Source organism: Myxocyprinus asiaticus, chromosome 16, assembly GCF_019703515.2.
Source record: "Myxocyprinus asiaticus isolate MX2 ecotype Aquarium Trade chromosome 16, UBuf_Myxa_2, whole genome shotgun sequence".
Taxonomy (NCBI): Eukaryota; Metazoa; Chordata; class Actinopteri; order Cypriniformes; family Catostomidae; genus Myxocyprinus; species Myxocyprinus asiaticus.
Genome location: NC_059359.1, coordinates 19,836,586 through 19,848,145, shown reverse-complemented (window position 1 = coordinate 19,848,145; position 11,560 = coordinate 19,836,586). Strand labels below are relative to the sequence as shown.

Genomic DNA, 11,560 nt, shown 5'->3' with positions numbered 1-11,560 from the left:
TGGGCCTACATATAATCAAATCCAACCAAGTTTAAACCAAATGCAGAGAGTCGCTCAGAAGTGTTCTCATCTTGGATTTCCAGACTGTATGTCTACGTGGCAAATAAGAGGAACACATATGGACAGGAAGCGAAAATCAGTGTTCAGGATTTGTGTGTGCTGGTCAGGAGCTGGTGTCCAGGTCAGGTTCACTCTGGCTGGTGACAGAGTGACATCAAAGGCAACAGGACAGAGGATTGCAGGGTAAAAATAGAGATTTTCAAAATGCCCATCACATTAGCCCTTGACTTCACCACATTTTTAAACCTGATTAATTCTCATTGGGGACTAGATCATACAGCATGCAAAACAGGATTTGTAATCCTTCTACCACACTGACATTTTAATTAAAAGATTCTATGAACGTCAGTTGGCAAACTGTGTTCTGGAATTGGTCGTCTGAGGTGGAAACTCAAATGAAAGCGAGGAAAATATGAGCAGGTTATAACTGATATCAAGACAAGATCCACTACAGTACAGTGCTGGATTACTTTACAGGTTTGTTTAAAAAGTATTTCAGTTTTTAATCACAGAAGAAGGTGCAAAAGGAATGAAATGGTACAATTTTGACCTTTAACCTCTGAAAATGATGTCATTTTCTTCACAGACTCTAGCTCATAAATAATGTTTTTTGTTTTGAGGGTTAACATGGTTAGTTTACTCAAAAATGAAAATTCTGTCATCATTTACTCATCCTTTTGCCATTCCAAACTTGTATGCCTTTCTTCAATGCAACAGCATCATTCAACATTCACTTTCATGGTATGGAACAAAATACAGAATGTAATGAAAGTGTATGGTTATTGAGGTTGCCAGGTCCTAACATTCTGTATAACATCTCCTTTTGTGTTCCACACAATGAAGAGAGTCATACAGGTTTGACAGCATGAGGATGAGTAAAGGATGTCTGAATTTTCAAACCATCCCTTTAAGAAAAAAACGTGCTTATGGAGAACAGTGTACGCACAGCTACAGTGCGCTCTTCTTTCCAGAACTTCATTTGAATAAATTACACATCTTATAACATGTCAAACCTGTTCACTTCTATTAGTAAAGTGAGATTTTTAGGCCTCCTTTCAACTGACCTTGGAGTTTGTGAAAGTGGCTGAAGTGTCACTGGTGAGGATAGATGAGAGTAGAGCAGACTCTCTGTATTCTGTGCCTCTTTTAGACAAAGGCTATTTTAGGCTGGATTAGAGATTTTTCTTGTGCAGACAAGACAGACAAGATCACTTCCCTCCCATAGAAAGCCTGCATTAAAGCATATGCTCAGATCTACATGAAAACAAACAGTACTAACAGTAAACACATACATCACCCCACCTTCCCAAATTTCTCTGAATAACTTTAACAGTAGTGCAAATTTCACAGAAGGTTTTTGATTTAAGTGTTTAACAAGTCTTTAAGACAGTCAACACCCTACGACACCTTCCACGTATACCTTGGCACCAGGATTTGGATTTCCACCATTTTTCCACATTTATGTTTTGTTCATGTAGCACAGATATAGGTCTTTAAAAAAAGAAATTCTTATCCACACAGCTAGTGTCACGTGTGGCTTGGGTAGGAGGGGACATTTGAGGGGGATTTAATGATAAAACCAATAAAAACAATGACAACAACAAAAAGCCTGTCTTGTGCTAGAATATTTTTCTTAATTGTAGGCTATATGCAAGTAATACAAAGCAACAAAGGTGGGAAACTCCAGGCAGTGCATAAACCGCAGTGTTATCGCAGCTGGTCTGACAGAAAAAGAAATGATTCTTTAGTAAGCTCAATTTCACTTTGTTATTTTTTTTGACAAATGGTTTTGCTTGTGTTGTGAAGACCCATAAAGCTCTGTTGTGCACGGGAGTGTCTAGAAGGTGAACCTGTTCTCTTTATGGGTGGAGAGTGAGTGTGATATCCAATCGTGTGCTAGCCCCACCCCTCTCAAACAAGCTCTTCCCTCTGTCTGTCCTTGCTCAATGCTATTGTGCTCTCTGGGCTGCTCTGATCTGTCCGGCACCTGGGAGGAGTCTGCACAGTGACAGGGACAGGCGGGTTATTGCTGTGCTGGTGGAGGTAAAGTACTATGCCTGAGTGCTGTCCAATGACTTGACTATAAGCGGGCGGTGGACCCTCCATGCGTCCGTGCGTACTGGAACTGGCAGCACTGATCCCAGAGTTGCTACTGGGAGGGCGCGGCCCTCCGCCACCCCCTGAACTGTGCATGTCGATAAGGTCGCTGTCAAAGATAGTTCGGTTGGGTGGGGCACGAACAGACTCTCTGTTGAGCTCGAGCTGCTGTTCAGGGTCTCTCAACTGCAGTGTGCAAGGGCCCTGGTATGGTGGCGGTTCCTCTCCATCTGACAGGGAGATGGTGGGTGGCAGATCGATCTCGTGCTGCAGGTATGGGTAGGTGGGCTGGAAACGTCTGAAGCGGTTATGCTGCATGAAAGTGGGAGCAGTAAAACGGTCCCTTGGCTGAGGAGCATAAACCACCTGCAGAGGAAAAAAGAGTGAAGGAACAAAATGAGAACAAGCCATCTCAGTTTTAGAGGACCCAATGAAATACCACAAAAGATCAGTAGGACTGCATGTTATTGATTTGCAATAAGTTGGATAATGTAATAATCCTATGATGTTATCAGAGCGTGCGGAACATCGGATCCCCCACCGCCCAAATATACTGAAGTTTATTGAAAAAAAATAAAAAGGATTATCCCACAGAACACAAACATAGTTGTGTTTTCTTCCAAATTGCATATAGACTGTGTATTATACGGTTTTACCATTAGCTACATATCCACAAATGTGATGTGCTTCAATATGAGTTGGGAGTAGTTTTTAGAGAAACCCCTCTTTTAGTCTCAGCTTTTAAATTATTTCAATTTTATCACTAAATTTAAATAGTAAAGGTTGTTTTGATAAACTTTAGTGCTGTGTGTGACAGATCGCAGTAGATGGCTTTTCAAACGGGGTGTGGCACAATGCTCTCTCTCTCTCTCTCTCTCTCTGACTTATAGCATGAAGAAAATAAATAAAAGAACATCAGAGGGTATTTTGAAAGATACAGTACAATTAACAGAAATGTGTCATCTCTCATGTAATCTGTATCTCGTGCACCTATGAACACAGACACAACAAGTGACAATCCCAGTCAATTCTCTGCTATTTGCTTTGCCACAAATGTTACTTTTTTAATTATTAAAATCATTCAATTACCGGGCAGGTATTTTGAATGAATTATAAAGTGTATTTAACCTTTTAGGCGTGTATCTCTTTTGCCACATGCACTCGCAAAGCACACATGCTCATAAGCATGCACAAAAAAGAAAGCTTTCTGTCTGTCAGAAAGCGCGGGTACTGAAATGAGTTGTTACTCAGTCAAGTATCGTTGCCTAGATCATATTGTATCTTTTTAATTTTAGTATACACTTCGTCCAGAAGTACCAGTACTTTTGACATCCCTACCAGGGTCACCATCCTGCAGAGTTTAGTTCCAACTTTGCTCTTAATAGAGCTAACCGATTATGATGAAAAACATAATTGTTGATTCATTCCTTTGATATTGTAATTGCCATTATTAATTTTGATTCATAGAATTTACATTAAAATACTGATTTTGTGTGGGGAAGTTGCATGTCATGTACTTCAAGTAGGCTATGCATAAAAAAAACTTCAGAACTGTGTTCCTTTACATTCCTTCTATTAGTAAAGTGAGATTTTTAGGCCTCCAACCAACTGACCTTGAATCAGAATTTGTGAAAGTGTGAAAGTATTTAGATAGTGAGCATTATTTATATGCCTTTAGACTATTTTAAAAGTGTCAGATTTGCCTTTCAATTCATGCACACAACGGCCAAAAATATATGTTGTAAATAGACCATTTTTATGCAATAGAGTTAACCTAAATGGAATGCTGTAATTGACACAATTCACGATTATATAATCGTGACAGCTGTAATTGTAATCTTGATTATTTTTTAGATTAATAGCACAGCCCTAGCTCTTAATAATCATTAGCACATTGATTAGCTTGTTCAGTTGTGTTTGATTTGGGTCAGAGCAAAACTCTGCAGGATGGTGGCCCTCCAGGAGTAGATTTGAACAGCCCTACACTAGGACTAGGCTTAACCTAGGGCTGAGTGATATACTGAATATTTACAGTAGCAAAAATGCTGCTGGGTTGCAAAGTTTGATTCATTCAAATTTCCATGAATCAGGTTTCTAGTACTGTCAAACCTGTTCAATGAATCGGTTCAAAACACAGGTTCAACAATTCATTCAAATGATCCCTCCGGAGAGGGCCAGCAAGGCATTTTATATGCTTTAAAAAGTTTTAGTCGAAAATACAGTTGAAGTCAGAAGTTTACATACACCTTAGCCAAATACACTTAAACTCAGTTTTTCACAAGTCATGATAATTAATCGTAGATAACATTGCCTGGTATGCCTAACATAACATGGTCAGTTAAGATCACTATTTTAAGAATGTGAAATATGAAATTATTTATTTCAGCTTCTATTTCTTTCATCACATTCCCAGTGGGTCAGAGGTTTACATACATTTTTTTTTTTTTTTTACATTAACATTGTTTTATTGATTCCTATGTTAACACATAAAAGCAAGAACATATACAAACAGAATCAATACTTAACCCCCTCTATTACATCTATTTTGTGAAGTAAACCAGTCCCTCCTGCAGCAAAGCACCCCCACAACATGATACTGCCACCCCCATGCTTAACGGTTGGGATGGTGTTCTTCGGATTGCAAGCCTCACCCTTTTTCCTCCAAACATAACGATGGTCATTATGGCCAAACAGTTCAATTTTTGTTTCATTAGACCAGGACATTTCTCCAAAAAGTAAGATCTTTGTACCCATGTGCACTTGCAAACTACAGTCTGGCATTTTTGGAGCAGTGGCTTCTTCCTTGCTGAGCACCCTTTCAGGTTATGTCGATATAGGACTCGTTTTACTGTGGATATAGATACTTGTCTACCTGTTTCCTCCAGCATCTTCACAAAGTCCTTTGCTGTTATTCTGGGATTGATTTGCACTTTTCGCACCAAACTACGTTCATCTCTAGGAGACAGAATGTGTCTCCTTCTTGAGTGGTCTAATGACTGCGTCGTCCCATGGTGTTTATACTTGCACACTATTGTTTGTACAGATGAATGTGTTGCCTTCAGGCATTTGGAAATTGCTCCCAAGGATGAGCCAGACTTGTGGCGGTCCACCTAGTCTTGGCTGATTTCTTTTGATTTTCCCAAGATGTTAAGAAAAGAGGCACTGAATTTGAAGGTAGGCCTTAAAATACATCCACAGGTACACTTCCAATTGACTCCAATTAGCCAATTAAGCAGTCAGAAGCTAATTGGGTAATTGCCTAAAGGCTTGACATTATTTTCTGGAATTTTACAAGCTGCTTAAAAGCACAGTTAACTTAGTGTATGTAAACTTCTGACCCACTGGAATTGTTATATAGTCAATTTAAAGAGAAACAATCTGTCTGTAAACAATTGTTGGAAGAATTACTTATGTCATGCACAAAGTAGATGTCCTAAACTACTTGCCAAAACTATAGTTTGCTAATATTAAATCTGTAGAGTGGTTAAAAAAATGAGTTTTAATGACTTCAACCTAAGTGTATGTAAACTTCTGACTTCTTACTATTTATTGTTATACTGGTACATATAAACATAAAATAGAATTTATCTTTGTGCTTATTAAGTGGAGAACAGCACTGAAAACATGTCTTGATTATTTTCTTTCTTGCATTAAACATATTAAACCTACTTTGAATCAATGGCTGTTTAGGCCATTTTAGAGCAAATACAAAATTTCCATATACACTGCCATTCAAAAGTTTGGGGTCACTTGACTGAAATGTTTCTCACGATCTTAAAAACCTTTTGATTTGAAGGTGTATGCTTAAATGTTTGAAATTAGTTTTGTAGACAAAAATATAATTGTGCCAACATATTTCATTACAAAACTAAATATATATATATATATATATATATATATATATATATATGAAATGGATGACTTGGACCAAATAGAAGAAAAGCAGCCAATAAGTGCCCAACATAGATGGGAACTCCTTCAATACTGTTTAAAAAGCATCCCAGAGTGATACCTCAAGAAGTTGGTTGAGAAAATGTCAAGAGTACATGTCTGCAAATTCTAGGCAAAGGGTGGCTACTTGAAGATGCTAAAATAAAACACAGTTTTGATTTATTTTGGAATTTCTTTAGTCACAACACAATTCCTATAGTTCCATTTCTGTTCTTCCATAGTTTTGATGACTTTACTATTATCCTTAAATGTGAAAAATAATAATAATAATAAAGAATGAGTAAGTGACCCTAAACTTTTGACCGGTAGTGTACATGAAGACAGATCTTCAAAAGGCAAAAAAAAAAAAAAAAACTAGCTGTACCACTATGGACTAATGACCAAACATTAGTCGATGAGAAGAGTCTTGGCAACTTAGTCGGAGAGTTGCAAAAAATAAAACATAAAAAAAATAAACTCCACAGGAAACCGGTGGTTGGATGCAAGGTGGTACTATGGGGTAATTTTCGTTAAGCAGGGTTAGGGTTAAGCCTACACAATAAAGCAAGACACCTTGATTTCAAACTTTGAAATTTTTTATTTATTTTATCAAAAAATTCAAATGAAACTGGAAAAAAATTAAGTGAAATTAAAATGTGTGTTGTTCAACTTTTCGAAAGATGGCTTTACAACAGTTGTCAACATCTCTCTGGCAAAGAACCTGCTTCATCTGTGCATTCTCTACCGGTCAGGTATTTCGTTGTCCGGGAAAATACATCATGTGTATGAATAAATAATTTTTGTTCCCTCCTTCACAATACATACAGTGTGTGTGTGTGTGTGTGTGTGTGTGTGATATATATATATATATATATATATCAATCACAATATCCAATTACATCGGCAATCCCTGGGCTGAGGGATCGGTGAATATTCTTGCTTTAGTGATTTTAAAACTTAAAATCAAGTACATTTCTAAATTCAAACGAAACGAAAAAGCAATTAAAATAACGAAGTGATCAAAAAAATTATACATATATTATACACACATCACACACACACACACACACACACACACACACACACACACACACACACATATATATATACATACATACATATATATAAGTAACCACCTTTCCATTTACCGTCGGGCAAGTACAGTGCATCCGGAAAGTATTCACAGCGCTTCACTTTTTCCACATTTTGTTATGTTACAGCCTTATTCCAAAATGGATTAAATTCATTATTTTCCTCAAAATTCTACAAACAATACCCCATAATGACAATGTGAAAGAAGTTTGTTTGAAATCTTTGCAAATGTATTAAAAATAAAAAACGAAAAAAAAAAAAAAAAAAAAACGAAAAAAAACAAAATCACATGTACATAAGTATTCACAGCCTTTGCTCAATACTATGTTGAAGCACCTTTGGCACCAATTACAGCCTCAAGTCGTTTTGAGTATGATGCTACAAGCTTGGCACACCTATTTTTGGGCAGTTTCTCCCATTCTTCTTTGCAGGACCTCTCAAACTCCATCAGGTTGGATGGGGAGCATCGGTGCACAGCCATTTTCAGATCTCTCCAGAGATGTTCAATCAGGTTCAAGTCTGGGCTCTGGCTGGGCCACTCAAGGACATTATCTTGTTATCTTGGCTGTGTGCTTAGGGTCGTTGTCCTGTTGGAAGATGAACCTTCGCCCCAGTCTGAGGTCCAGAGCGCTCTGGAGCAGGTTTTCATCAAGGATGTCTCTGTACATTGCTGCATTCATCTTTCCCTCGATCCTGACTAGTCTCCCAGTTCCTGCCGCTGAAAAACATTCCCACAGCATGATGCTGCCACCACCATGCTTCACTGTAGGGATGGTATTGGCCAGGTGATGAGCAGTGCCTGGTTTCCTCCAGACATGACGCTTGCCATTCAGGCCAAAAAGTTCAATCTTTGTTTCTCATGGTCTGAGAGTTCTTTAGGTGCCTTTTGGCAAACTCCAGGCGGGCTGTCATGTGCCTTTTACTGAGGAGTGGCTTCCGTCTGGCCACTTTAACATACAGGCCTGATTGGTGGAGTGCTGCAGAGATGGTTGTTCTTCTGGAAGGTTCTCCTCTCTCCACAGAGAAACGCTGGAGCTCTGTCAGAGTGACCATCGGGTTCTTGGTCACCTCCCTGACTAAGGCCCTTCTCCCCCGATCGCTCAGTTTGGCCGGGCGGCCAGCTCTAGGAAGAGTCCTGGTGGTTCCAAACTTCTTCCATTTATGGATGATGGAGGCCACTGTGCTCATTGGGACCTTCAATGCTGCAGAAATGTTTCTGTACCCTTCCCCAGATCTGTGCCTCGATACAATCCTGTCTCGGAGGTCTACAGACAATTCTTTGGACTTCATGGCTTGGTTTGTGCTCTGACATGCACTGTTACCTGTGGGACCTTACATAGACAGGTGTGTACCTTTCCAAATCATGTCCAATCAATTGAATTTACCACAGGTGGACTCCAATCAAGTTGTAGAAACATCTCAAGGATGATCAGTGGAAACAGGATGCACCTGAGCTTAATTTTGAGAGTCATGGCAAAGGCTGTGAATACTTATGTACATGTGATTTGTTTTTCGTTTTTTATTTTTAATAAATTTGCAAAGATTTCAAACAAACTTCTTTCACATTGTCATTATGGGGTATTGTTTGTAGAATTTTGAGGAAAATAATGAATTTAATCCATTTTGGAATAAGGCTTTAACATAACAAAATGTGGAAAAAGTGAAGTGCTGTGAATACTTTCCGGATGCACTGTATCCGTCTAAACATTCAGGCGGAAAATTACTTGCACAAATGAAGACATAAAAACAATTATAAATGTAAATATAATAATTATAATGATGATATTAATCACTGAAATATAAATCATGGTTCGAGGTGAACGTGTTTTTGTATTATTTTATGATTTAATCACAGATGTGTCTGCTGCAGAGTTGCGTTCACAATGAACTGCTCTGCGAATTGAACTCAAAGCACCTCCTGAGCTGAGATGTCTGAGGTCATTTACAGCACTTGTTGATGATACTATTCTTGTAAAAAAAAAAGAAAAAAAGACAGAAACAAAGAGAGTGAGAAACTTTTACATGCGTGTTTTCCACAAGACTGCACGCCTCCGTACAAACAGCATGTCATACATGCACATAGATGGCTTTTCTGTCATCTGTTCTTAATAATATAATAAAGTGTGTTTCTTCAAGCGCATGTCTGTGTGTCTACGGGCAAATTATTTGTAATATTAATTTGATAATAATAATAGCCTAAATTATAATAATTAAAATCATTAATGGGAAAATTATCCAAATAGCCTATCGGCTTGACGTCGTCAAAGGCATCAGCTATTGGCGATCACTCTGACCATCGTCGATCCCCGAGATCATCGTCTGTTGGCACAACCCCAATGTACATTTCACTCTATAAATTAACAAAATGTTCAGACAGTCTCCTTGCTGGTTTTTCCGACACATTCAGAATCATTACGCATCGCTTCGTGCATGTGCTTGTAAAATTTATATTTTAAAGGCTCATTATTACGGTTTAGTAATAATCTGAATAATAATAATTATAATTAATAATTGAATAAGTAATAATTAGTAAGTCTGTAATGTAGAACAGTATTAGCAATGTTAGTTATAACATTCTTTCTCAGCCCTGGAACTCAAACCATTTTCTGATGCCCCCCAAAATATATATATATAAGTAATTAAATTAATATCATAAATGAGCGACAACTAGTCGACTAGGAAAATCTTTGGTCAGGGGCAGCTCTATATACCACACAAGAAAGAATGAATGAGAAAGAGTCTGGATTCTCAGCTAGAACTACATACATTTTTTTTTTTTACTGGTATATCTTTAAGCAAAAAACTGTGTGGCTTTTAGAATAATGATATTCTACTCATGCCATTATCATGAAGATAAATAATGACCACTCTCCCATTTTCATATAAACTCACCAGGGCCCCAAAGTTAAACAGTTCCCAGTTCAGACATTAGTATGCTAATGTACAGCTGATAAAATATCATTAATTTGAGTGAAATCTGCATGTCAGTTAGCCGATGAAATCAGCCTCATTACTGCATGGGCCACGTTTACATTAGTGAGTTTGAGGCTGATGAGAGGCAATTTACGCAGATAGACCCCGAGTGTCTGGCCTCTCAGATGGCTGTCTAGACGCTGCCAGAGGAGGGTGAGCGATTAATGAACCGCTGAGAGGCTGCATCCCAGTAAGAGACAACCCCCCCCACACACACAAACAATGAATATACAGTATATGCATTTGTTCTCTCCACACACTATATTTTAAGTGCTATCATTCACATGCACATTAACAGAGATGTATCCTTCCTCACACATGCCTACTGAGAGAAAACTCACACACACACAGGCACAGAAACAACACACACACTTGAGGAGACTACTCTTTGTTACAAGCATGGCCCTTAGATTACAAACATGGCCCTTCAAACCCTTTAAGCATTGTCCTTAGACTACAGACACAGACAGAAGACACACACACACACACACACATATTGGTGCAGCTATCATTATGAGGACTCTCCATAGATTTTTATACTGTACAAACTATAGATTCCATCCCCTAACACTAACCCTAAACCAAACCCTCACAAAAAACGTTCTGCATTTTTACATTTTCAATAAAACATCGTTTAGAATGTTTTTTTAAGCTATTTTAATTATGGGGACACTAGAAATGTCCTCATAAACCACATTTATTGTATAATACCCTTGTAATTACCAGTTTGTAACCTAAAAAAAAGGTCCTCGTAAACCACTTAAACCTGCCCACACACACACACACACACACACACACACACACACACACACACACACACACACAAATAGCTTACCTCAGATGCCCCTTGTCTCAGTCCATTATCTGATGGCCACAAAGAACCCTCCTGCAAACAAGCAGGAAAAATAGACAGATATGTTAGTCATTCAATTGAATTTTAGGCTGAGCATAATCTACCACATATATCAAACATTTAAATAATAATATTCTAAATAGATTATTCAATATTATTAAATTAACAACTGATAATCAATTCAAAGACCCTGCGGGGAACCTCGATTTTATATATATATATATATATATATATATATATATATATATATATATATATATATATATATACACACACACTGCCGTTCAAAAGTTTGGGGTCACTTGACTGAAATGTTCTCATGATCTTAAAAACCTTTTGATTTGAAGGTGTATGCTTAAATGCTTGAAATTAGTTTTGTAGGCAAAAATATAATTGTGCCACCGTATGAATTTATTTCATTACAAAACAAACATTTTATAAAAAAAATAAAAAAAAGTTTTTGAAATTGATGACTTGGACCAAATAATAAAGAAAAGCAGCCAATAAGTGCCCAACATAGATGGGAACTCCTTCAATACTGTTTAAAAAGCATCC

General features: G+C 37.7%; 1 protein-coding gene across 2 annotated transcripts in view; it reads right to left on the bottom strand.

The window, feature by feature from the left end:
* Positions 1 to 538: 538 nt before the first annotated feature.
* Positions 539 to 11,560, bottom strand: part of LOC127454517 (low-density lipoprotein receptor class A domain-containing protein 4-like) — an 80,456-nt gene continuing 69,434 nt past the window's right edge. For both annotated transcript variants that reach the window (XM_051721809.1, XM_051721810.1), the window contains 2 exons: positions 10,988 to 11,038; positions 539 to 2,523 (listed from right to left, as the gene is read on the bottom strand). In XM_051721809.1, the coding sequence (XP_051577769.1) occupies positions 1,972 to 2,523; positions 10,988 to 11,038 (603 nt within the window). In that variant the 3' untranslated portion in view covers positions 539 to 1,971. The remainder of the gene's footprint in view (positions 2,524 to 10,987; positions 11,039 to 11,560) is intronic.